Source organism: Pleurodeles waltl, chromosome 12, assembly GCF_031143425.1.
Source record: "Pleurodeles waltl isolate 20211129_DDA chromosome 12, aPleWal1.hap1.20221129, whole genome shotgun sequence".
NCBI lineage: Eukaryota > Metazoa > Chordata > Amphibia > Caudata > Salamandridae > Pleurodeles > Pleurodeles waltl.
In genome coordinates, this window is record NC_090451.1 from 219,562,581 (window position 1) to 219,590,543 (window position 27,963).

The 27,963-nt window shown below is 43.3% G+C and overlaps 1 protein-coding gene across 1 annotated transcript in view; it reads left to right on the top strand.

Annotated features, from left to right (window-relative positions):
* Positions 1 to 6,197: 6,197 nt before the first annotated feature.
* TANGO6 (transport and golgi organization 6 homolog) overlaps positions 6,198 to 27,963 on the top strand; it is a 515,068-nt gene continuing 493,302 nt past the window's right edge. Inside the window, exon 1 of the mRNA XM_069217099.1 lies at positions 6,198 to 6,331. Coding sequence (XP_069073200.1) covers positions 6,268 to 6,331 — 64 coding nt within the window. The 5' untranslated portion in view covers positions 6,198 to 6,267. The remainder of the gene's footprint in view (positions 6,332 to 27,963) is intronic.

The window sequence follows — 27,963 nt, forward strand, 5'->3', positions numbered from 1 at the left end:
AAATCATCTCCTCTATGCCACTGCAATCTACGAAACTCCACTCTTTGCTATGCCAGTCTAACCTATCCTGCACCACTCCAATGTACCCTGCGCCACTCCAATCTGCTCTGCACGGCTCTATGCTACTGCACTCTACATCACTATGCTCCACTCTGCAACAATCTACTCTTCACCACTATATTGTACTCTGCAGCAATCTACTCTGTGCCACGGCACTCTATGCAACTCTATTCTACTCTGCACCACTGTACTCTAAGCCACTCTTCTCCACTCTGCATTACTCTACAACACTGCACTCTACACCAAAGCATTCTATGCCACTCTACACCACTGCCCTTTATGACACTCTACTCTGCAACACTGCACTCTGCCACTGAACTATACTCCTCTCTACTCTGCACCACGCCACTCTACTCTGCACCGCTCAACTATATGCCACTCTACTGCACTCTACACCAATGTACTATATGCCACTCTACTCTGCACCAGTCTACTCTACCTTACACCACTCCACTCTACCATGCACTGCATCACTCAATGACATCACTCTGAACCCCTGCAATCTATGCTGTGCCACTCCACTCTGCTCCCCTCTACTGTTCACCTACGCTACTGCACTGTACGCTAAACCAGTGCAGTCTTCGTCAATGCACTCTACACCACTTTACTCAAAACCAATGCACTCTATACCACCACACTCTACACCAATCTACTTTGCACCACTGTACTCTATGCCACTTCACTCTAGACCACCCAACTCCACTCTATGACACTTCACTCTGACATTACACTCCATGATACTAGACTTTGACACTCTATTCCATTAAACTCTAACACTTTCTCCACTCTGTAACTCCCTACACAACTCCCTATACGCCACTCCATTCCACTTTACTCCACTCTATGCCACTCCACACCACTTCAATCTACGATACTCTACTCAACGCCACTGCACAACCCTCTATGCCACTCCACTATACAACAATGTACTATGCTCAACAGCACTCTACCCAACTTTCTCTATGCAAGTTCACGTTACTTTACTTCACTCTACTCCAGTTCACTCATATTTATGCCTTTCCACTCTATGACACTCTGCCACTCCACTCTATGACACTCTATTACACTGTGACACTACTCCACTCTACTACTACTTTATGGCATTGGTGCTTGATTAGAGATTCAGATCTCCATTGATTGCCTTGTCACTCATATGAGACGTGAGTCAGATTTATCTTGGCCGTTTAGGTTACAAGCACTCTGTAACCCCTTTAACTCAAGCTTAACGAAGGCTTAGGATGATCCTGATACTTGTCTAGGGGATCGAAATATCGTCGGCCAAAGTACCTTGACTTGAATTTGTGATATTGTACATAAGTTGGCATAAGCATAGGTACTATGAGCTAATGACTTCTTGAGTCACTATTTGAGTCATTCATGTATAAGTGGGTGTATAAAAGCTTGTAAATCATTATTGTGGATGCTTACCTTGTAGGAAAGTAGCCTCTTTCTAGCTTGGTTACCCCCACATTTGGCCTGTTTGCCAGTGTGTTTGAGTGTGTCTACTGGGATCCTGCTAATCAGGACCCCAACAGTTATGCTCTCTCCCTTAAATTATGGTTGTTGCATACTGGTAACTCAGTATTTTACCCAAGATTGGCATACTGGTGCCCCCTTTTAAGTCCCTATTATATGGTACTTGGGTACCCAGAGCATTGGGGTTCCAGGAGATCCCTATGAGCTGCAGCATTTCTTTTGCCATAGGGTGCCCATGCAAAGGCTTCTGCAGGACTGCCATTGCAGCCTGCGTGAAAAGGTGCATGCACCCTTTCACTGCCAGTTACACTGCACCGGGTCACTTATATGTCACCCCTATAGCAGGCCCTCCAGCCCTGAGAGCAGGGTGCAGAGTACCTGTGTGTGAGGGCACCGCTGCACTAGCAGAGGTGCCCCCACGACCTCCAGGACCATTTTCCCAGACTTCAGGAGTGCGGGAATGCCATTTTACACATATACTGGAAATAGGTCACTCCCTATTCCCAGCTACATAATGGTAACTCCGAACATAGGTATGTTTGGTATCAAACATGTTGGAATCACACCCCAAGGCTTTTGCAAGCATTGGTTGTATGATTTCATGCACTCTTGGGGCTCCTTAGAGGACCCCCAGTATTGCCATTCCAGCCTTCTGAGGTTTTCCAGGCAGCCCCAGCTGCTTCCACCTCTCAGACAGGTTTCTGCCCTACTGTTGCTTGAGAAGCTCAAGCCCAGGAAGGTAGAACAAAGGATTTCCTTTGGGGGAGGGGTGTTACACCCTCTCCCTTTGGAAATAGGTTTGGAAGGGGTAGCTTCCTTCCCCAGGCCACTGGAAATGCTTTGAAGTGCACATTTGGTGCCCTCCTTACATAATCCGGTCTACACCAGTTCAGGTGCCCCCTGTTCCTGCTCTGGCACGAAACTGGACAAAGGAAAGGGGAGTGACCACTCCCCTGTCCATCACCACCCCAGGTGTGGTGCTCAGAGCTCCTCCAGAGGGTCCCTGGGTTTTGCCATCTTGGATTCCAAGTTGGCAGCGAACTCTGGGAGCATCTGAGTGGCCAGTGCCAGCAGGTTGTGTCAGAGCCGTCCCCTGATAGGTGCTTACCTGTTTAGCTGACCAATCCCCCTTTCAGGGCTATTTAGGGTCTCTCCTTTGGGAGGATCTTCAAATTCAGATTGCAAGACTCCAGCAGGAATCCTCTGCATCCTTTACTTAACCTTCTCACCGAAGAAACTGCATCTGGACCCTCCAGGAACTAAACTGCAACAACGAAGCAAAGACGACTTCTGCAACATTGTAACTTCAGCTCCTGCCAGCAACTGCAGCTGTTTCACGGTCGTGCATCCTCAGAGGACAGCCTGTCTTCAGTCTGCACCAGAAGAATGAACGAATCTCCCTCGGAGTGAAGGAGCCACTCCCCTGCTTCAGCAGGCACCTCTCTGCAATGATGACCATCTGCATGGGTCCCCTTCTCCTGACGAGTTGCATGGATCCTGCATCACAGGTGGTAGACTGAAGTGGTCCTGATGGCCCTGACGTCCTACTGTCCAACTTTGGTGGAGGTAAGAGCTTGCCTTTTCACGCAAGACAGTTCCCCGTGCACCATGTGTTTTTCAGTTGCCAAGGCGTGTGGCATCCTTCTATGAAATTCTTTGTGCACAATGTAGCTCCGGCCCCCAGCACTCCTTCCTGAGATGCACAGCTTCCTGAGTGGTACTCTGGCGGCGTGGGATCCTTTGTTTTTGTGTTGCGTGGGCCTCCTTTTGCAACTCCTTTGTCCCCGTGCTGGAGGACTCCTGTGTGTGCTGGCTGGTATTCTGTTGGCTCTCTGAGTTGCTGAGAGCCTCCTCTGACTCCTCCTCCTGGGTAGAGTCCACCAGGTCCCTCCTGGTCCCAGGCAGTGCCATTTTCCACTAACCAAGAGCTTTGCCTGTGCCAAGGTTTGTTGGTGGAATCCAGCGATGCAAACCAGACTGCAATCATCCATCCAATGTGGGATATCATCTGCACCAACCCACATCCATCTTCTTGGGTGGAGTACTGACTGTTGTTCTTCACCAGTGGTTCTTCTTTTGCACCTTGATTCGGGTTAGCGGGGGCTCCTGTCCTCCCTGGACTCTTCTGTGCTTCTTGGACTTAGTCCCATTCTTCCACAGGTCTTTAGGTCCAGGAATCCACCCTTTGTGTCTTGAAGTATCTTCTGGTTCTTGCATTATCTTCTTTCTCGTGTTCTTGTGTGTTCTGGGAAAGTTACTGTGATTTACTCCTGCTTTCCTGGGCTCTGAGGTGGGTTCTATTACTTACCTTTGGTATTTTCTAATACTCCCGGCGCCCCTCTACACACCACTCTTGCCTAGGTGGGAAACCGACATTCGCATTCCACTTTCTTAGTACATAGTTTGTTTTTCCCCTAGGCCCATTTCTAATCATTGTGATTTTCACTAATTGCACTGTTTTCTGTTTTTATTGCTATTGCTGCATACTAGTGTATATAATTGGTGCATTACTTACCTCCTAAGGGAGTATAGTCTCTATGGTATTTTTGGCATTTGTGTCACTAAAATAAAGTACCTTTATTTTTGTAACACTGAGTACTTTCTTTCATGTGTATGAGTACTGTGTGACTACAGTGGTATTGCATGAGCTTTGCATGTCTCCTAGATGAGCCTTGGCTACAGCCACCCCTAGAGAGCCTGGTGTCTAGGCACTGCCTACATTTCACTAATATGGGATAACTAGATGTGGTATAAGGTGTAAGTACCATAGGTACCCACTACAAACCAGGCCAGCCTCCTCCAAACCACTGTACTATATAGGTTACTTTTTAAATTTTTCTTGTAATTGGCGACATTGGGTCATCCAGATAACTTGTGTAATGCCCGAATACCAGTCTTTCTCGATTTCCCCTGTTGATGTTTTCCCACTACATTTGATCTTTTATATTTTGATTGAATAAATGCATAAAACATTCCATTTGCATACTACTTTAATATCATTGTTTATGGGAGTGGTGTTGCATTTTTTTCCAGGGACCCCTGTTCCTTCAAAGTTAAGTTTACTGCTCCATTCTAGGACACTCTACTTACTCCATGATACTATGCCACACCAGTCGATGACACATCATTCTCCTTTATGCCATTAACTTTGAACCATGCTAAATAGTAGTCTCTCTAGTGTACAGCATGGCTAAAACACATTGGCAAAGGCAATAGAACTTACATAGGCGAGACCTATTGGCTTTGCCACTGCTTGTTTATAAGGTATGAACTTTAAGGTGACTTGCAATATCCTTATGTACACAGGGGGTATTTTACCACATATAATACATGGTCACACCACCAACTTTCCCACAAACCACTTAAAACCTTAGTGCATAGGTTCTGTCATTCCAAGCTATTAAAGTAGAGCAGAAGAAAGAAAAGCAACATTCAATTTTCTGCTTTAAACAGCTTTATTAATTATGCTCCTTGACCTGATCTGCCTTTTACCTTGGCTGCTAGCTCTGGCAGAAGGCATTGCAATGTCAGAACTCCACTGTAATAACCCTATCATAGTCATTTTCTGATGTCTTTTCTTTATAATCAGTGAATGTCTTTTCTTTACACGCTGTGACTTGGTGCATCACAAACAGCCGTTTCTAAAGAAATTAGTGACTGCAGTTTATACAGATATTAGAGAATCCATGTTTATATAGACTGTAACTGCAAGAGTTTCTTCAGTTGAAATGATTCTAGTTATGACTGATGTGGAGCTGAGCTTCCCAAGATTACACACAGGAGTAGAAGTGTTATTAGAACTATGGTTTCCAAGCACAGTTTACAACTATTGTACCTAATCGCTTTTGATCTCTCCAGTGCGGTTCCAATTGGCATGAGGCGAAGGGCATGATGGGTGTGGGGCGCAAAGGGTATGTTCTTCCTTTTTACACTCCTACCTTGATTTGCTTGGTGCATGAAGATGCAAGGTTAATCAACATGTTATTTTCACATTTGAGCTAATTACTTTGTGAATATAAAGAACAATAAAAGATACTTTCGGACTGTGTAAACATGCCTTCCTTTTTCCCTATTTCACTTCCAATATATATGATTGTGTATATTTATCGGAGCCCGCAGTTCGTAAACAACGAGCGATTTGTATAGGGTTGATTGAAAGTCCCGAAGGCTGTCCCTGTCCCCCCCAGAAATTTATTGTCTCCTATGTGGATGAAAAAGGTAATGAGGGCCAAAGCGCAAACTACACCAAATTGCCCCCCCAAAAAATCCTCAGCACCTGAGGGGGGGAAAGGACAAGCAGTGGAGGGGCGAACACGTTACAATAATAAACATACCAAAGCAAACGAACCGGCATTTCACTTGGTTACCTACAAAGGATGCGAATTTCCTGCGAATGGGGACAAAAGCTGTCAGCGCTGCTTTCATCCAACGTTTGCTTTCATTCTGTTCTACCCCGCCCCTGTATACACGTTTAATTTGCTCGCCACAACATTGACCCGAACGCCCTAACGCACGCAGCGTTAAAACTCACAGGTGCTCCATTTATGCCAAAACGACCACAGCGGCAACGCGCGATAATCCCCCCAGTCCCCGTCCCACTGCCTGCACTGTACGCCACACCCAAGATGTCGCCCAGTGACAGCCGGCGCTCGGCGCATTAATTTGACGTAAACTGTCAACATTATGTGCCTGGCGCAGTCCGCTACACTGCTTGTGTGAAGCAGGCGCGGGATGGAAGGGGGTTTGAATGTAGCCCGGGTCACCGAGGCGCTGGGCATCCTGGTAACTCCTGCTGGTGAGTGACGCAGAGTCTATAGCTGCAGTCGGGAGGATTGTGTAGTGGCCGGCCAGGGTGGCGTAAGCGTTATGCAAAGCTTATGATGTCCAGAAAAAAAGTTTGTATTTGGCGGAGTGTAGAGTTACCAGACCACTCAGTGACGCCACAACACGGTCCTAGAACTTCATTTCATTTTACAAGTTTGTGTTGAGTTCACTGTTCGTGCTCAGGGCTTTGGCCAGTGAGGTGGAGACCGGGGTGTTCACTTTTTTTTTGGATGAAGTAGCAAGTGGTTCGCAGGCATTGCAGTGTGGCTGGTGTATAGAGGCATAGAGTAATTACATTGTATTTGTTAGTTAATTAAAACAATTCAGATATTTTTACAAAGACTTGTGTACGGCCTCCTGCCAAGACAATGCTAAATTAAACAGGTGTTTACCCAAATAAAATTAAAAGCTCCTGGCTCCAGCCTTCTGTAATTTAAACCAGAATTTAAATATGGTGGCCTTCTCTGCCAATGTTCTTTTTATGTAAGGCTAGGTTTTAGTCGTATCAATCAATCATTCAAACATTTATTGAGTGCAATAAATCACCAGTAAGGGTCTCGAGACGTTGGAGGTGTATCCTGCTGCATGGAGGTATGATCATTTGAACATTCAGGTCTTTAGTTCTCTTCTGAATCGCTCAAGTGACGTTGCGGTCCAGATGTGCAGGGAGAGGTTGTTCTAAGCCTTGGCTGCCAGGTGTGAGAAGGAACATCCTACACTGTTGGCTTGGCAGATCTGTGGGATGCCTGCGAGGGAGAGGGATGCTGATTGGATGTGTCTCGTCGGTTAGTGGAAGGTCGGGCGTTTGTTGATGTATGCTGGTCCTTTGTTGTGCAGGGCCTTGTAGGCGTGGGTCAGCATCTTGAATTGGCATCTATTCTAATTCAGGAGTGAGTGTAGTTTCTTGAGATGGGGTATGATGTGGGTCCTTCTGGGGAGGTCGAGTATGAGTCTTGCTGCTGAGTTCTTATTGTCTGGAGTCTCATCAGGAGGTGTTCAGTGATTCCTACGTAGAGTCTGTTTCTGCAGCCCAGTCTGCTGGTGATGAGGGCCTGCGTGACGGTCATTCTGGTGTTTGCTGGGAGCCACCTGAAAATCTTGCAGAGCATGCTGAGGGTGTGGAAGCAGTTTGGTGAAACTGTGTCAAATTGTTTCTTTATGAATAGCTTGCTATCCAGGATGATGCTGAGGTTGCAGGCGTGCTCTGTTGGAGTAGGGGGTGTGCTAAGCCTCTGTGGGCCACCATGTGTCAATCCATGGCGAGGTGTTGTTGCCAAAGATGAGGACTTCCATTTTTCATTCTTGTTTGAGACAGTTGTCCTTCCTCAAGTCGGCTACGTCAATCATGCATCTGTGGAAGTTGGCTTTTGTGGTGGAGGGATCTTTGGACAGTGAGGGGATGAGCTGTGGGTCGTCAGCGAAGGAGATGGTGTTGAGTCAGTGTGATCTGATGGAGCCATTTGGGTCATTGAGGTGTTGAAGAGGCTCGAATGAGGGACCATCCTTGGGGGACTCCAAAGATGATCTTCTTAGCTCTGAGGTGAACAATGGGAACGTATCCTTTGGGTTTTGCCGGTGAGGTATGAGGCGATCCATTTGAGGGCGTTACTTTGAATCCCAATGTGGTGGAGCCTGTTGATCACAATGTGGTGGAGATAGTGTAACACGGCAGACAGGTCCAGGAGGATGAGAGCTGCTGTTTCCCTATGGTCCAGGAGGGCTCTGATGTCATCTGTGGGTACAATCAGGGCTGTCCTGGTGCTGTGATTAGCTTGGAATCCGGATTTGGGGGGGTGGTCCAGGAGGTTGTCCTTTTTTAGGTGTTGGGTGAGTTGCTGGTTGATCGCTTTCTCAGGGACTTTTGCTGGCTAGAGGAGTAGAGAACTGGGTCAGTAGTTATTCAATTTGGCTGGATCACCAGATGTTTTTTTCAAGAGGGGCCTCCCTTTAGCGGTTTTCCAGCCCTCCTGGGAAGGAGGCTGCAGTGATGGAGGCATTCAGGACCTTCCTGAGCTTATCACCGATTGTCTTGCTTTCAAAGTTTAAGATGTGGTGGGGGCAAGGGTCCGTGGGTGCTCCTGAGTGCATGGAGTTCATGATGGAGATAGTGTCTTACGTGGTGAGGAGTTCCCAGTGGGTGAGAATGTGTTCAGGGTTTGTGTTTGTGGATGTGAGCTGGTTGCTGCTGTCTGCGGCAGAGGGTTGGTGTTTGAAGTTTTTGTTGATGGCCGAAATCCTGTTGTGGTAGATGTCCGTGAGGTTGTCGCACAGTTCCTGGGAGGGAGTGATGTCTTTCATGGTGGCTGCGGGATTGGTGAACGGTTTCATGATGGCAGAGAGTTCTTTGCTGTGGTTTGTTCTGCCTTGATGCGGTCTGCTAGTGCATTCTTCTTGGTTTCTTTCAGGAATCAGTGGTACTGGTTGAGAGCGGTCCTAAAGGTGGTGTGGTCTTCTGTTTTTTTCCTTGATGCCCCACTTCCTTTCAAGTTGTCAGGAGTTGCATTTGGTGGAGTGCAGTTCTTCGGTGAACCAACTTGCTGTTTTGCTTTTTTCTTTGATCTTGGCTGTCTTGGCAGGGCAATGACGTTGGCACATTCTGTGTTCCACTGGGAGATGCTCTTTGCTGCTTGTTCAGGGTCATGTTTAGAGTCTGGGAGGTGGGAGCAGAGAGTTTAGTTCCATTGGTCTTCTGGTACCTTTTTGCAGTTTCTTTGCTTGGATCTGGGGGCAGGGTGTTAGGATAGGTCGGTCCTGAAATGGTGAAGTGTACGCTGTGGTGGTTTGACCAGATGAGTGGTGTGGTGTGGATTTACCTGACTCTCTCTCTGGAGGTGAAGATGGGGGTCAAGTGTGTGTCCTGCGATGTGGGTAGGGTCGGTGACGAGCTGCTTGAGACTGATGTTCCTCATGCTTTCCAGGAGGTTGGTGGAGTTGGGGTCGCTGAGGTTGTCGAGGTGGAATTTGAAGTCCCTAGGAATATATAGTGCTCCAAGTCGATTGCTTGCGGGGCGATGAGTTCTGAGATGGCGTTGCAAAAGCTGGAGCGTGGACCTGGTGGTCTGTAGACAAGGGTGCTTCTGATGGTGCTTTTTCCATCTGTGTGGTGTTGGAAGTTGCCGTGTTCCATTACCGGTGTCAGGTCGTCAGGGGATGCCGTGTGGCAGATGATGGCGATTCCGTCTCTGTGCTTGTTGGTTAGTTCCCTGTGTATTATCTTGTAAGCTTCGGGGATGGTGGTGGCATTGTCTGGTGAGGAGGTGGGGTTTAGCCAGGTTTCTGTGAGAAAGATGACGTCTGGTGTGAGAAAGGAGTCCGTGTTTGCTGGCATGGTTATCGAGTGAATGTGCTTTGAGTAGGATGCACTGGAGTTGTGCTTTGGTGGTCTTGGTCGATGTGTCGGGTGTGGCTGCGTTTGCAGTGTCGCTGGTGTCATTGGTTGCTTCAGTGCTGAAGGTGAGGCGGCAGGAGAACGGTCCTCTGGTGGTAGGCGAGGATGTGTAGCAGCTGTGGTTGTTGGTGTGTCCAGAGCTCGGAGGGCAGCAGCAGTGTATCTTCATGGGGTGGAAGAGGCAGGGGTCCTGGCACTAGGCCCAGATGGGCTTGCCTTTGGCGCGCCAAAGCCTCCATTAAGTAGATTCAAGGAGGACAGATGGGCATGAGGAAAAAGGGAACAATGAAAAAAACTAGGCAAAAAGGCACGAGAAAGCAGTCAGAAAAACAGGGGGAGAGGAGGAGAAAACAGTAAAAATGAGGTAAAAAGAAGGCGAAAAGTACTCAGAAAATCAGGGGAGAGGAGGAGAAAGCATCAGTAAAAACGAGGCAAAAAGAAGAAGAAAGCACTCAGAAAAACAGGGGTAGAGAGGGAGAAAGCAGTAAAAACAAGGCAGAAAGAAGGAGAGAGCAATGCAGGGGAGAGCTGGCCTGGGACTTGTATCTGAAAGTTCCCCAGTGGAATTTGGACGTCTGAATATTTGACAAAAGAGCCCTGATTGGTTGTTGTTTAACCAACCCCCAGATTTATCCTGGAATGCTTCCAGGCTGTAGACTAAGAAGGGCAGAAAATAGTTTTTTGTGGCTTGCAATAGCAGTAATAGCGAGGAGCCTGTGATGTTGTTTGCTGTTTTGCAAAGACCTGCAGCTACCCCTGTATCACGTTTGCAGTTCTTCCATGTGAATGCCTAAAGTACCAGAGGACTGAAGCTCGATGCCGGTGTATGACGTGTAGTGCACATAACAGTACATATAGAAGAGAGGGCCAACTATGCAGGACAGTGTGTGTGTATGTGAAGGCTGTGTTGAAGATGGGGTAGTTTGCTACAGGAAGGTGTCTGTCACGTAACGTGGAATGCAGAGCGGTGTTTGTAGTTGTTAATGAATCTGGGTTGGTAAAAATTCCTAAAGTGCATGTAGATGCATGGGGCAGCTAGAACGAAGCAACGTTTAGGGTCATTTACTACTTTAGTCTTGAGAAAGTTATCTACATTTTAGCATGTCTAAGAAGTGAACGTTATGTGCTCTTGGGTAACATTGGTCCTGACTGAGAGATACTTTGTTTCCTCTCAATTTTTTTATCTTTGAGATTGCCCTGCGGCCAGACTCGTAGTGTTAAAAGCACCACATAGAGACCTTCTTGGCAGTGTGTGTAGTACTACGAGCATAGATATGGGGCTGAGGGCAGAGTGGAATACCATGTTCCATGCACATGGTGCGCTGGGGATTTCTACAAGTCATGCACAGCAAACACTGTTAGTAGACTTTCTGTGCACGTGAGATGGACGCATGGCATGCTCTATGCCTTGTGCCTGCTGGGCATAACCATGTCAAGTGATTGCCAGAGGCAGGGCTACAAGGTAATGGATATGTCTCAAGTGAGTGAGCATTTAACTAGGGCATGCTATAGTAGCGTTGAAAAACAATCTTATGATTTTCGATTTAAACCTTAAGGTCCTTTAAGCAGTTTTCTCAAAACCTGTTTTCCAGATAACGTTATGGAGTTTTGATGATGTTTACATACCACTTATATTTATGGTTGATTACTAGAACTTCTCAGTGGTGTCATAAGACCTCAAAAACCGTTAATTGTCATTTATCGATCGACATACAGTCAGTCTTTTAGTGGGGCAATATGCAAAGTTACTTTGCACTATTCATGGTGAGCACAAAATCGTTTTTTGACTTTAACGTTTGAAAGCTTTTTCTATGGTGCACACATTTCATTAAACATGAATTTGGATGAACACTGTTCAAGGACTTCATAGTTTACACAATTTTATTTAAAGTTATTTATTGAACATTGTTCTAATATGGGCGTCTCCAGAGAACATCTTAAAGCTCAGATTTACAAAAACTATTGCTCAAAAGCCCCAATTTGCCCTGCATAGTTCTCAAACTGCAACCTCAACACAAACATACCCTAGGCAGCCATATGCATCAAACTCCACACCTACAACACATTCACACACCAACTAGTGAAATGCGTATTACATAATTTGGCTAAAACAGTCCTAGTGTTTTTCTGACAAGCAGGCTAAATGTAGTCTGTCCTAGACTTGTTAGTGACACAGGGGTGTGGAATTTATTAAAATATCTACTTGTCCAGGGGACAGGTTGCTTCTCAAATCTACTTGTCCTGTAAAAGGATCTACTTGTCCCTTTGGTGCCATGTAGTGTGGCGACAAATTATGGCAGCAATTAATAGCCTCTCTGATTATGCCAGGGCTACTACCATAGTAGGGCTTGAATACTTGGAATTTCAATCCCCACTGTAGCAGATCTGCATACTGGGGCTGGAGGAAGCAGAAAGCAATAGTTCCAGGGCTGGAATGCCTTTGAGTCTGCAAACCTACTAACCTGCATGTTTTAAAGATGTTTACCAGCTTCTCTCTAATATTTTCCCATAATAAGAAAGGTTGGACATTTACTCCTGACAATGGCAGAATTAGAACTTCTTCCAGGGTTGGGAAGAAAGTGCTGGAGGGAAAATGAACTTGCAAATGCTCAATAGATTTTCACATGAGCAAATCTACACATCGTATTTACCCACACTAAAATACAGTTCACAAATATTTTATAGGGGTACAACATATACCATGGGTGCACTTTTGTGACTTTCTTTAAGAATTTGGGGCCACAAGTAGGTAGGTTCAGATTTGTGACCTGCAAATTGCGAGTCGCAAATCCAAATGTAGGATGGTGTCCTTGACACCATCTGTGATTCGCAAGGGCTTCGCAAATGCCCACATCATGAATAATCATGAGGTGGGTCGCAATTTGCGACCCCCTCACGAATGGTGGCCTGCTGGAGACAGCAGACCACCATGTCTGTGACTGCTTTTCAATAAAGCAGTTTTTGGGTTTTTTTTTTGTAATGCAGCCCGTTTTCCTTAAAGGAAAACGAGATGCATAACAAAAACGAAAAATTAAACATTTTCGTTTCATTTTTTCAGAGCCGGCAGTGGTCCGCAGGACCACTGCTTGCTCTGAAATTTTTTTTACAGTGACATTCACAATGGGAAAGGGGTCCCATAGGGATCCCTTCCCTTTTGCGAAAGTGTTAGCACCCATTTGAAATGGGTGCAAACTGCGATTGGTGTGCACTCGCATTCGCGGTCACAAAACAATCCTACATTGCACTGCGAGTTGCAATTAGGAAGGGAACACCCCTTACTAATTGCGAGTCGCAAACCCGTTTTGTGATTCGGTAACCAGGTTACTGAATCGCAAAACTGGGTTTGTGCATCGCAATGTGCTTTTTGCACGTCGCAAACAGCGAAAGTCGCTGTTTGCGACATGCAAAAAGCTACCTACATGTGGGTCTTGGTCCCTAATTAGGTCTGGTGTTAACAAAGACATTTTGTTTTTATTAAACTTCTATTTCTCTCTCTTTCGGCTGGCTTTACTGTGAGTGATCGCATTCTGCTCTTCCACAAGGAGCATATTGCCACACAAAGTAGTTTTGTTCAGTGTCAGGAACTACAGTGGCAATCAGTGACGTAACGAAACTGGAGGGTGCCCCTTTGCAAAGAACATGGAGGAGCCCCCTCTCCAGACTCACTCAGGGCAGGTGCTGTGCTGACGGGGCCCCCTGGAGGGCGGCTGCGGGGCCTTTGTTATGCCGCTGGTGGCAACGCGTGCTTTAAGAGTTCAAAAACTTTTTTGGGGGGGGGGGTTTGCCAATGTTTGTTACAATGTTGAGGGCCTGGTAGCTCCCACAACAATAAAGTGTTACAAAAGCCATGTCAAAACAAGACACGCATTGATGAAACTAAAAGACTTATAAAAATATGTCAGATCAGTTGGCTTTGTCAGTGTTTGTTTATTTTCATGCTTCCCATAATCGTGTTGAAAATGGTTACACTGATTTTCCATTAGAAATATTTTTGGGAAATACTAGCATGCATCAACACATTTTACTAAATGACACTTCATTTGCATATAATCAAAGAGCATTCTGGGAGCATTATACTTAGCCTCTTAGCCTAAACTTTTCAAACATGTGTGTACACGTTTTTGTTTTTTTGTACTGGAACCAACGTCAGTAGTGAAGTGTGACCTTAAAACATTTATTTACAGCACGCACCCTAATAATGTAGGCTTTCAAATAATGAACCATAAATACAAGTTCGAACAGCATTATCTTTTGGAAACACATTACCTCAACTGCAGAGAGTTCAACTCTCTGTAAACAGGCAGCCAAAGGGTTTGTGCTGCAGGGGGTTGGGCCTACTTGTCCCAAGGACAAAGTAAACATAAAAACTTGTTGCCCTTGACCCCAAACAAGATGTCCCGGGCGTCGGGCGATAGGAATTCCACATCCCTGGTGACAGTAACAACACAGGTATTCTCATCCTTCAAGACCTGTCTTCAACTGTTGACAGTACACCACAGCACTAAAAGAAGCTGGATTTAAGGAACTAGGAACCTACAATGATGTCCTCACCTGGTTCATATCCTGCTTGCCCAGAAGATCATAAACCATATACCGAGAGCCTTATCACTCTGACATCTGCTGTATCAACCAAGTGGTACCAGAGCAAGTGAACACCCCCTTTCTTCTTGTAGTCAAGACATGTGACTTTAATCTACCATAGCCTGCTGTACCAGGCATATCCACAAACCTACAGGCTCTAATTGTCATGATCTGTCCTGGAGTCATCATTCAAATGTGCTAATCTTGCCAGCCTGCCTTGTTGGAGGACTTAAAATACAACCAGACTACTTCTTCACCACCCAAGAGAAGATCTATACCCTGGCTGCCCGTTGCGCCTGGGACCTAATTAAAGACCCTCTACAATACACACATAGTGTACCATGAACAAAATAAATAATTCCTCTAGGATAAGATGTCCAGATACAACAGATACTGTCTAGCTCTCATTTACAAAAAAAATAATCGTAGCTGTAAATGCTTTCACATCCCCGTGCTATACTTGAATAATGTCTCTTTTCACCTACTTAGTGCAGATAACATGGCTTTCAAAACATGGCTGTTGCCCTCAACAGAATGAAACAATTTCTAGATTACCCCTGTGTTCTCTTCACTCAGAAGGCTAGAGCTTTCAACCTGTGATCTTTTGGCCAAACCAAAATTGACACTAAGCCTCACTGTCCAAAACCCATTCTCTGAATGGAGGAAAACAAAGATGGTTAGATGTTTAAATTAGTCTTGGCCACTGGTATTGACTAGGGGGTCCTTTCCACTTCATCCTTTCTTTCTCACTAGCCACTGTAGTCAGAGGTCAGCCATATACAAACCTAACTTCTTGCTGCTCCAATAACACCAATACAGCCAGAACTGGTAGGCCAAGTCTCCTGTAGAAGGCAGTAAAAGCAATCCCTGACCAGTTTCATCCTAGTTTGGTGTGGAAATATTTTCAAGAGTGCTCAGAAGGGGAGGGGGTCTGAGCTCAAATTGTTATGATGTATGTAGTGTATTGGTAGCGTGAACATACTAAAAAGGCAGCAGAGTGCTGTACTTGGTCAAATTCCAGCAGAAATCCAGTGAGTGATAGGAGAACTAGCTAGCTCGTACACTGTTAATGCATTGTGATGTAGTGTACTTTAAAGAGGTGCAGTTTAGACTCTTCCCTGAGTTGAAACAGCATTGGGGGTGGTCCTAAAGAATATGGGGACGTTGTTCCAGAGCCTGGGAGCATGAATGTAAAAGGCATGTTGACTTGTTTTTACTTTCTAAAATTTCTTAGTCTGCAGCGTGGTGGTGCCTGACTGCGGGCTTGACGAGAACCACTCGAGATGAAGAGCTTGTCTGCAAGATAAGGAGGATGCTGGTCATAATGGCTTAGCAAACAATGCAGCTTGTATTGAAGATAGTGAGGGCTGGCAAGGGGGGTTGGGTTGGTAATGGAGTTCTATTGCCAATGGTACCTGAGTAAATATCCTCAGCTTGAGGAATTGTCTCTCAACCACAGTCCTTGGTATGCCTCAGGACAGGAACCTTCCTTCATTTGATGTTCACCTCACTGAAAAAACTCTTTGATGTTTGGGTGAATGTGCTTGAGGTCGTGTGTCTGTTCAGGAGCCCCCTGTTGTAACCATCTCCACTGATAGCTCGCTGCCTAGTGTGTGTGCTAAACTAGAAAGTTATTCTTGCATTGCTGTTACCTGTAGCACTTTAAACATGTCAACACATGAGCCGAGGAGTGGTCACCTTCCTCCCTTCTGTTTGTGCATTTGACTAGGATCCTGGTAACCCTTACGCTTCTGTTATTGTATCGTTCTCTTCTCTAATTCTCCAGTTTGTCATCTCTCTGTTTTTACTGTCTTTCGTGTCTTTTTTTTCTATGTTAAAGGGGCCTACCTATCCTGTCTGTTCCTTCCCCTCTTACAGGCTTTGTAATCCGTGCTTCTCCTTCTTGCATTCTCAAGTTGTTTCCTCCCTTTCATCCTTTCCATCCTGGAGGGCTTTGACAATTTTCAGGGCCTTAACAAAGCTAACCTACTTCAGAGGATGATCATTTTAGAAGATCTAAGGCAATCTGGTGTTAGTGTCTCAAATTGTATTAATGAGAGCCATTTGTGTTCTGTGGCTTTACTTTACAGTTGAGCCCAAAACTGAGCACCAACTACACCCTTTAGTATGTAACCCTCACTGTAGAAAAGTTGTGCAGTCTGACTTAATTAGGGTATCTTATAATATATTGTATAACTCAGAACTCAGCAGAACATATAATAGCAACCAATAATTCATTGTCCAATGTGTGCTTTTGATTACAAAGAAAGTCTTTTAATAATGGCACATAGCTTACTGCTGCACATGAAATGCAGCTAGAAAAATAATGTACATTTTTGTTTCTTGTTGTTTCTGGGTACTTCAGGGGTGTGGAATTCCTATAGCCCGACGCCCAGGATGTATTGTTTGGGGTCAAGGACAACAATATTTCATATTAATTTTGTCCTTTAGACAAGTAGGCCCAACCCCCTGCAGCACAAATCCTTTGGCTGCCAGTTTACCGTAGCACTTTATGAATCAGGGAAGGGTCTATAGTAAAGATAAAATTTGTTTCCATATGTCAATGCTGTTTGAACTAGTATTTATGATTCATTAATGCAAAGCCTTTATTATTAGGGTTAGCGCATGCTGAGAAAATGTAAGTGCAGACAGCACTACTGATAGTACTTTCGATATAAAAATGTGTATACATGTTTGCAAAGTTGAACAATATGAGGCTATGATATTGCTCCCAGAATGCTCTCTTATTAAATGCATATATTTGCAGAAACTTGAAAGAAACATTGACGATTCTGAGATTTCAAAATCAAAACGTTTTATTTAAAAAATGCAATGAGGGGGAAACAAACTTTTCCTAAGCTGCTGTGAAATTTTAGGTACCATTTCTTTGAAGCATCATTTAATGAAATGTTTTGATGCATGCTAGTATTTCTAAAAAATATATCCATAATGGAAAAGTCAATGTGACCAGTTTCAACAAGATTATGAGAAACATGAAAATAAACAAGCATTGTCAGTCAGTTGGCTCGAGATGGATCGTCAGCCGTTTGTTTTTGTCAATGCGTGTCTTATTCTGATATGTTTTTTGTAAAACTTTATTGTTGTGAGAGCTGCCGGGCCCTCACTATTATAACAAACATTGGCAAAATCAAAAATATTTTTTGATCTCGAAAGGCACACATTGCCACAGTAGTTCCTGGCATTGAACAAAACTACTTTATGTGTTAATATGCTCCTTGTGAAAGAGCACAATGCTGTCACTCATAGTGAAGCCAGTCAATAGAGAGACAGATTGTAAAAAAAAAAAAAGTCTTGGTTATCACCAGAACAAATTAGGGGCCCAATTCTTAAAAGGAGTCACAAAAATGCAACCACGGTTTATGTCCTTGCATTAGTGCAGATTTACGACTCATGAATTACAAGAATTTCTAGAAGTAGGCCACGAAAATATTTGTGAACTACATTTTAGCTCAAGCAAATATGTATGTCTAGATTTGCTTATCTGGAAATCTGTTGAGCATTTACAAGTTCACTTTCCCTCTATTTACTTTTTCCCCCAAATGTCAGGAATACATTTCCACACTTTCTCAGTATGGAAAACTATTGGAGAAGCGCTGGTAAACACTTCTAAAACATACACATTTGTAGGTTTTCACTGACTCAACAGGCCATTCCAAACCTGGAACTAATGCTTACTGCAGCTTACGTGCATCTCTAGGAAGGTGACAAAATAAGGGATTTTCCAGTATTCAAACCCTACTATAGTATATGCCCGGCATAATCTGAGAGGCTATTATCAGAGCCCTTATATAATGAGATTGCTGCCCTAATTTGATGCAGCGCTGAATGGCACCAAAAGGACAAGTGGATTTTGTTACAAGACAAGTAGATTTATGAAGCAATCTGTCCCTTGGACAAGTAGATATTTTATTAAATTTCACACCCCTGACTTAATAGTGTTGTGGGATTACCTCTCCCAGGTAACACTAACAGGTGAGAAAGAAAAATGCATTTGAGCGAGTTGCTGTTTTTACTCGTTAGACCCCTCCCCCCCCAGGCAGTCGTTGTGCACTAAAAGTTCTTCAAATTATCAACTTGTGTTTGTAGGATAGTTGCCCTGGTGTAAGTAACAGGGGTGTGGAATTTAATAAAATATCTACTTGTCCATGGGACAGGCTGCTTCATAAATCTACTTGTCCCTTTGGTGCCACATAGTGCAACGACAGACTATGGCAGCAATCTCATTATATAAGAGCTCTGATAGTAGCCTTTCTGATTATGCCAGGGCTATACTATAGTAGGGCTTGAATGCTAACAATTTCCTTATTTTGCCAACTTTTTGCTGATCCACATTCTGGGGCTGGAAGAAGCAGTAAGAAATAGTTCCAGGGTTGGAATGCCTTTGAGTCTGGGCAAACCTACTAACTTGCATGTTTTAAGGATTTTTACCAGCTCATCTCCAGTTTTTTTCCCACAAGGTTGGATATTTACCCCTGGCAAGGGCAGAAGTAGAAGTTCTTCCAGGGCTGGGAAAAAAGTGGTTGGAGAGAAAATGAACTTGTAAATGCTCAGTAGGTTTTCGCATGAGCAAATCTAAATGTGTATAATTTGTTCATGCTATATTTTCTAGGAGTACTATTTCCTGGTCTACTTAGGTAAATTCTTGTGAATTCCAGAAAGCCGTAATTTAATACTAATGCAAAGACATATACCATGGGTGCACTTTTGTGACTTTCTTAAAAAATTGGGCCCCTAATTAGGTCTGGCATTAACCAAGATCTTTTGTTTTTTATTAAAATGTTATCTCTCTCTATCTATCTACCAGCTGGCTTTTCTGTGAGTGATAGCAATCTGCTGTTTCACAAGGAGCATATTGGGCCCCAAAGTAGTTTTGTTCAGTGCCAGAAACTACTGTGGCAATGTGTGCTTTTTGAGACCCAAAAGTTGCCAAAGTTTGTTACAATGGTGAGGGCCTGGCAGCTCCCACAACAAAGTTTTCCAAAAGCCATTTCAAAACAAGACTTGCATTGATCAAACAAAAAGAATGACCACCAATGTCAGATCGGTTGGCTTTGCCAGTGCTTGTTTATTTTCATGTTTCCCATAACCATGTTGAAAATGGTTACACTGATCTTGTCTGCAGGGGCAATGGGATGCCCCGACCTCCTGGAAAAATCTCTTGTCACTTCCTGGTGGACACAGAAACCCCGGCAGGTGTCCAAAAAGGAAAGGGGGAGTGGAAGAGAAAGAGACAAAACACTGCCACGTCTTGCCAGTTCAGCCAGGCACCCTGTATCTTCGAGGGGGGCAGGTCATTGTTGACAAGAGTGATAGTAGAGTTAGTGCACTCAACTTCTTCAAAACTGAATCTCTCTTTCTGATATGGGCGTGGGAGCGGTAAAAGAACACCGGGATGCTCCAGCACTTTTTTCTTGAATAAAAATAACTGTTGGCACAATTACTAACACTACATTACCAAAAACCCAAACTGAGTTCCATAACAATAAGTACTGCGACACTAGGGCTGGCTTCACAGAGATTCACTGTTTAACACTACAAATAGAACTGTGGTTGCACTTATCATGCACAAAAAAGACAAACAAGGGCATTAATTATATCACATATAACTTTCCTGCATGCATAGGGTTAAACTAAAAGGAACAAAATCAATCCAAGAAATACAAATGTCCACTCTGGGTTTAAACAGTTAGGGTGGCACAGTTTGGTTTGGTTTCACTGTATGTGTGAAAAACCCTTCAAAAAGCAAATTCCTCAAACCTGAAACACAAGCATGAATGACACAATATAAATCCAAGAGTTATGCTAATAGAGAAAGAAAAGTCACGTAAATGCTCTTTTAAAATTGCACTGTCACTTTTTGTAGTGCTTGTGCTCAAGCAAATATCCTGAGGCAAGTAACTACAATAATAATGTACAATGTTCAGAAATGCATGTGTCTCTTCAAGATAAGCACTCTGCCAAATTACGAGGTCTGAAATGCACCAGCTGTTCCAGGAAAGCGCAGCGCTCAAAGAACAAACTCCCTGAAGAATACTAGTCACTTAGCTGCAGTCTTTTCTGGAGTGCTGGAGGAATGCCTGGTGTCAGCTGGTAGAGGAACGAAGAAAAGAATTGCCTCGAAAGTCCTGAATACGAGGATGACAGCAGGGGCTGGACTGGCAAGTCAGATGCTGAGATTAGGAAGCAAAACAAAGCCAAGCAGGGAGGCATGCTTCACTCAGCTATTTATAGCCAATCAGGAAAGCAGTTGAGTTTCCACATGTGGATGAGTCACCACACCCAATTAAAAGCACATGTCTACACCACACCCAAGTAGAAGCACATGTCTACACTTTCACATTAGCAAACAAGCATTGATAAAACCAATTGTGTAACACAGCACATTACGTTTAATTAGAAATATGAAGGTTTAACCAAGAACAGAGATATGATTTAACCCTAAACCCCGAGGATTCTGACAGATAATGCAGGAGGCACCTTGGGGATTCCTGACACTAGCATGCATCAACACATTTTACTAAATGAGTATTTAAATGGTACCTAAAATGTCCCAGTAATTTTTTTCCATGTTGTATTTTTTTCTGAACATTTTATTTTGGAAGTAAAACATCAGATTTGCTTATCTGGAAATCTGTTGAGCATTTACAAGTTCACTTTCCCTCTATTTACTTTTTCCCCCAAATGTCAGGAATACATTTCCACACTTTCTCAGTATGGAAAACTATTGGAGAAGCGCTGGTAAACACTTCTAAAACATACACATTTGTAGGTTTTCACTGACTCAACAGGCCATTCCAAACCTGGAACTAATGCTTACTGCAGCTTACGTGCATCTCTAGGAAGGTGACAAAATAAGGGATTTTCCAGTATTCAAACCCTACTATAGTATATGCCCGGCATAATCTGAGAGGCTATTATCAGAGCCCTTATATAATGAGATTGCTGCCCTAATTTGATGCAGCGCTGAATGGCACCAAAAGGACAAGTGGATTTTGTTACAAGACAAGTAGATTTATGAAGCAATCTGTCCCTTGGACAAGTAGATATTTTATTAAATTTCACACCCCTGACTTAATAGTGTTGTGGGATTACCTCTCCCAGGTAACACTAACAGGTGAGAAAGAAAAATGCATTTGAGCGAGTTGCTGTTTTTACTCGTTAGACCCCTCCCCCCCCAGGCAGTCGTTGTGCACTAAAAGTTCTTCAAATTATCAACTTGTGTTTGTAGGATAGTTGCCCTGGTGTAAGTAACAGGGGTGTGGAATTTAATAAAATATCTACTTGTCCATGGGACAGGCTGCTTCATAAATCTACTTGTCCCTTTGGTGCCACATAGTGCAACGACAGACTATGGCAGCAATCTCATTATATAAGAGCTCTGATAGTAGCCTTTCTGATTATGCCAGGGCTATACTATAGTAGGGCTTGAATGCTAACAATTTCCTTATTTTGCCAACTTTTTGCTGATCCACATTCTGGGGCTGGAAGAAGCAGTAAGAAATAGTTCCAGGGTTGGAATGCCTTTGAGTCTGGGCAAACCTACTAACTTGCATGTTTTAAGGATTTTTACCAGCTCATCTCCAGTTTTTTTCCCACAAGGTTGGATATTTACCCCTGGCAAGGGCAGAAGTAGAAGTTCTTCCAGGGCTGGGAAAAAAGTGGTTGGAGAGAAAATGAACTTGTAAATGCTCAGTAGGTTTTCGCATGAGCAAATCTAAATGTGTATAATTTGTTCATGCTATATTTTCTAGGAGTACTATTTCCTGGTCTACTTAGGTAAATTCTTGTGAATTCCAGAAAGCCGTAATTTAATACTAATGCAAAGACATATACCATGGGTGCACTTTTGTGACTTTCTTAAAAAATTGGGCCCCTAATTAGGTCTGGCATTAACCAAGATCTTTTGTTTTTTATTAAAATGTTATCTCTCTCTATCTATCTACCAGCTGGCTTTTCTGTGAGTGATAGCAATCTGCTGTTTCACAAGGAGCATATTGGGCCCCAAAGTAGTTTTGTTCAGTGCCAGAAACTACTGTGGCAATGTGTGCTTTTTGAGACCCAAAAGTTGCCAAAGTTTGTTACAATGGTGAGGGCCTGGCAGCTCCCACAACAAAGTTTTCCAAAAGCCATTTCAAAACAAGACTTGCATTGATCAAACAAAAAGAATGACCACCAATGTCAGATCGGTTGGCTTTGCCAGTGCTTGTTTATTTTCATGTTTCCCATAACCATGTTGAAAATGGTTACACTGATCTTGTCTGCAGGGGCAATGGGATGCCCCGACCTCCTGGAAAAATCTCTTGTCACTTCCTGGTGGACACAGAAACCCCGGCAGGTGTCCAAAAAGGAAAGGGGGAGTGGAAGAGAAAGAGACAAAACACTGCCACGTCTTGCCAGTTCAGCCAGGCACCCTGTATCTTCGAGGGGGGCAGGTCATTGTTGACAAGAGTGATAGTAGAGTTAGTGCACTCAACTTCTTCAAAACTGAATCTCTCTTTCTGATATGGGCGTGGGAGCGGTAAAAGAACACCGGGATGCTCCAGCACTTTTTTCTTGAATAAAAATAACTGTTGGCACAATTACTAACACTACATTACCAAAAACCCAAACTGAGTTCCATAACAATAAGTACTGCGACACTAGGGCTGGCTTCACAGAGATTCACTGTTTAACACTACAAATAGAACTGTGGTTGCACTTATCATGCACAAAAAAGACAAACAAGGGCATTAATTATATCACATATAACTTTCCTGCATGCATAGGGTTAAACTAAAAGGAACAAAATCAATCCAAGAAATACAAATGTCCACTCTGGGTTTAAACAGTTAGGGTGGCACAGTTTGGTTTGGTTTCACTGTATGTGTGAAAAACCCTTCAAAAAGCAAATTCCTCAAACCTGAAACACAAGCATGAATGACACAATATAAATCCAAGAGTTATGCTAATAGAGAAAGAAAAGTCACGTAAATGCTCTTTTAAAATTGCACTGTCACTTTTTGTAGTGCTTGTGCTCAAGCAAATATCCTGAGGCAAGTAACTACAATAATAATGTACAATGTTCAGAAATGCATGTGTCTCTTCAAGATAAGCACTCTGCCAAATTACGAGGTCTGAAATGCACCAGCTGTTCCAGGAAAGCGCAGCGCTCAAAGAACAAACTCCCTGAAGAATACTAGTCACTTAGCTGCAGTCTTTTCTGGAGTGCTGGAGGAATGCCTGGTGTCAGCTGGTAGAGGAACGAAGAAAAGAATTGCCTCGAAAGTCCTGAATACGAGGATGACAGCAGGGGCTGGACTGGCAAGTCAGATGCTGAGATTAGGAAGCAAAACAAAGCCAAGCAGGGAGGCATGCTTCACTCAGCTATTTATAGCCAATCAGGAAAGCAGTTGAGTTTCCACATGTGGATGAGTCACCACACCCAATTAAAAGCACATGTCTACACCACACCCAAGTAGAAGCACATGTCTACACTTTCACATTAGCAAACAAGCATTGATAAAACCAATTGTGTAACACAGCACATTACGTTTAATTAGAAATATGAAGGTTTAACCAAGAACAGAGATATGATTTAACCCTAAACCCCGAGGATGCTGACAGATAATGCAGGAGGCACCTTGGGGATTCCTGACACTAGCATGCATCAACACATTTTACTAAATGAGTATTTAAATGGTACCTAAAATGTCCCAGTAATTTTTTTCCATGTTGTATTTTTTTCTGAACATTTTATTTTGGAAGTAAAACATCATCACTCTTGCTCACAGGCTAGTGCCAACATTTGCATTTAATCAGAGAGCATTCTGTGAGCATTATACATAGCCATATATTGTTAAACTTTTCAAACGTGTGAACACATTTATTCATCTGAATCACTTTGTCAGTAGTGTAGTTCAAGCTTACAACACTTACTTACAGTGTTCACCCTCCCAATAAAGGCTTTGCATTGATGAACCAATAATACAAGCTTGAACAGCATGAACATATATACACAAATATTACCTCAACTGCAGGCACTTCCCTTTGCTGTAAACTGGCAGCAAAAAGGTTTGTGCTAAAGAGGGTGGGCTCTGCTAGTCCCATGGACAAAAGAACCATGAAAACTTGTTGTCCTTTTCCCCAAACAATATGTCCTGGGCGTCTGGCTATAGGAATTCTACACCTTTGTAAGTAAGTATCCTTTTACTCCACATTCTTGGTTGAGCATGCATACCGCTATCTGGAGCTGGGGTGTTCCTCTTGGTTGTGTGCTTGTGGGCTCACATTCTTCAGGGGGCTCTACCATGTCCTGGCCCAATGATCTCCTTAATGGCCCTTTTGAAGTGCAGGGCTGTGTGCAATGTGTGCCTCAGTGTCAGCCAAGGAGGAGTTGGCAAAGGTAATAAGGACTGCATTCATTTGCACCAGTTGGAGGTAGGGAAATCTACTTTGGGGGATCCTGCTTGTACCGAGCACTTGCCACCTAAACAAGTGAAGAGCCCACCTGGGTCATGCTGCTAGTACTGCTTTTGCACAGGATCATTGAAGGGGATTAAGATTCATTCTAGGAACGGGTAATCACAGGTGCTGCTTCTTCTTGGGGTACATAAGCTGCCAGATGTGGTTATGAATTTTGGTAGTGCCACGTCCATATAGAGCTTCTTTAGCCAGTTCTGTTTTTCAAGGGTACTTCACCAAGCCAAATTGTCTTCAGTTCACCTTGTATAGCTTCTCAGTCACCCTGTTTTAGACAACCATTCATTTATGTAAGGTCATCTCCAAGAGACAAACCTCCTGATCCTCAGCAATCAACAGCCTTCTTCCCTCAACATTAATTTCAATGAAGCTCTTGTCAGGATACATACCTACCTGGTTCTACTTAGCTTCATGCCACAATGAAGACTTTCTTATTGTCAGTTGTCATCATAAAGAACAGTTATATTCATGCCTTATAGGCTTCTGACTCCTACGTGTCTTTGAATTGATTTCCAAGTCTGCTTTGCACAAGTTCTTCAAGCTTCGCTGAAGCCCCTTTTTATCATTTGGTCTACACTGCCTTCAGTATCACCCACACCAACAAAATAGAAATTCTGGGAGGCTAATGTTTGGACCAAGACCTTCTGGAAACACTTGGCCCACTATGTAATTTGAGTAGTTGCCTTACTACTCTCTGTGCAGTTCCCAGACAGCCATAAAACGTACTACTGTCAAAATGAATAGTGTCTCTGCCATTTTTAAAACATGGCCCTGTAACGTGGTGTTTTAGAATTATGATTAATATATTTAAAGCATCACAGGTGGACATCATGCTCCAAGAGCTAGCAAGGTTGAAAATCATGTAAATAGGGCACGCAGTATACTTCTTCAGAGAACAAGCAGCAGTGGCTGTGTTGAGGAGAATAGAGCAAGACAAAAAGAGAAAACAGCAAGGCAGAACTCAGATGACTTGAGGAAAGGAAATGGCTTTGCTTTATTTATGCCTGATTTTTTGCAGTAAGCGGGGTTGCTGAAATAGATATTGATGTGGGTTAGAGTTGATACTATTTCAACTTTATCAAATTGTTTCTGGCTGGCAATACCCTCAAATGAGTGCTTTGAGATAATGCTAGCACTCGTAAAGCCTAAGCCTAGAACTACTATACATTTTTTAACAGAATTATTAGATCACACTGAGCTCAATATTGATGAATGTCACATATACTAACTTAGCGAAATAGGACAATTTAAAAGGAAAGTATCATATGCACGGGCACTTAAAATTGAATTATGTGGGAGAGCCGCCTCCTCAGTAGGGTTTAAGTGTTCATGTGTACCCTTTAGAGCAGTGGCTCCCAACCTGTGGTCCAAGGACCCCGGGGATGCGCAAAGCCTCCTCAGGGGGACTGTGACTGCTTAGAAAATTAAATAATGCTAATAGATTAATAAAGTGTAAATAAATAAAGTGGCTAAATGTACAATTGAAAATTTTAAAACATACTGCAACTGTCAAGTAGTTTGAAATTGGAGGCTACAAATTAAATTAGTATCCACGGATTGATTTGTCAGAGCAGTGCAGGTGCATCAAACAAAATATATAGTATGGGCGATGTGTGGCTTGAATTTAGAAAGAACACCAACCTTCCTATTAAAGTTATTTTTTTATTGTTTTTGTTTATATTTGTTTGCAAATTAAATAAACTGTATTATCATTTGTGTATTTGTTTGAATGCTTGTTTCAGTATTTTTTTTTGGGTATATTGTTTTGCGTTTCAAATCATCAACAATGTGTAAGCCAGGGTCCCCAGCTTCCAGTAATGATTCAGTGGTGGGGTCCTCTGGATTCCAGTAATGATAAAGTGGTGGTCCACAGAAGTCTAAAGGTTGGGAATCACTGCTTTAGAGTGCAGGCTGTTGGAAGGGAATATCCGATGATGGGTGGGCTTAGGTGGGGAGAGGAGGGGTGGAGTTGCATGGAGGGAGATGGAGTCATGACTGTTTTCTGGCTTTAATTGATTCAGTAACAAAGATCCCCAAGTTCTTAAAGCTTTTGGGGCTGATTGTAAACAGCCACCTTTACTTCACTTAGATGGCTAGGAACTGACTTTACATCAGTTAATATGAAGACTCGAGTATCTACTAATTATTTTAATTATTTCCAGCAATCTTTTGATGATGTAGTCCAGGTCCACATTATAAAGCACTATATCATCTGCAAACAGTGAAATAGAGTCATACCATTTCACAGCCCAATAAAGACATTTCGTCCATTCAGCTCTCCAGATCCAACAAGCCTTTGGGCTATTGAGCAAGCAAAAAACAACCTGGAATATGAATCACACTGTCTTGCTCCCTGCTACAGTGTACAGGAATCCCATTACACCTTAACTCAAGCCAGTGCCTTCCTATAAAATAGTGCAATTCAAAGTAAAAACGAACGTTGGACTAATTCCTCTTCTTTGCTGACATAAATTACCATTTTGTGGATCTGAATGATTTATTTGTGATGAGGAACAGGATTCTCTCTGGCTTTAAAGCCCTGTTTGTATAGTCTGCATCATTAAACAGTTTTTTGAGGTTAAGCCTAATCAACCTTAATGGCAAGAAGCCAGAGTGTCCTGTCCGCCGTATTACAAGCTCCATTATATTCTATGGAACTTGTAGAACGGCAGCCCGGATTTACATTATGTTGTGACGGAGTATCCCATCGGCCAAGGTCGTAATTAGGCCCTTTGTCTATTGGATATAGATCTATGTAAGAGCTGTACTGTTCTTTTGGCTTGACAGACTTAAGTAGTACGACAACCTTAAGTATTGCAGTGATTGTCTCAATTCTTAGCTCAAACAGGAGAATCCTCAAATCTCTTGCACCTTGGTAGTGTTTTGAAACTCCCCTGTTACCTTTGTGGTGAGCTTCTTAACTGCTGTGCCTACCCTCCACCCTCACCTCCCAGTGAGCCCGTTTTTGGCTATTTGGGGGTGGTTCGCGCTTAGGGCTCCATAACGTTTTTCCAGATAAAGTATCCTTACCAAATTTGTACCCTTTTTTTCCAACGTCCTGGAGATGCTAAAGGTACCCATAGTTTGTGTATTCTCCCTGTGGGGACTGAGGACTGAGAAAATAGGCAAAATATACAAAACATTTTGAGTTCTGG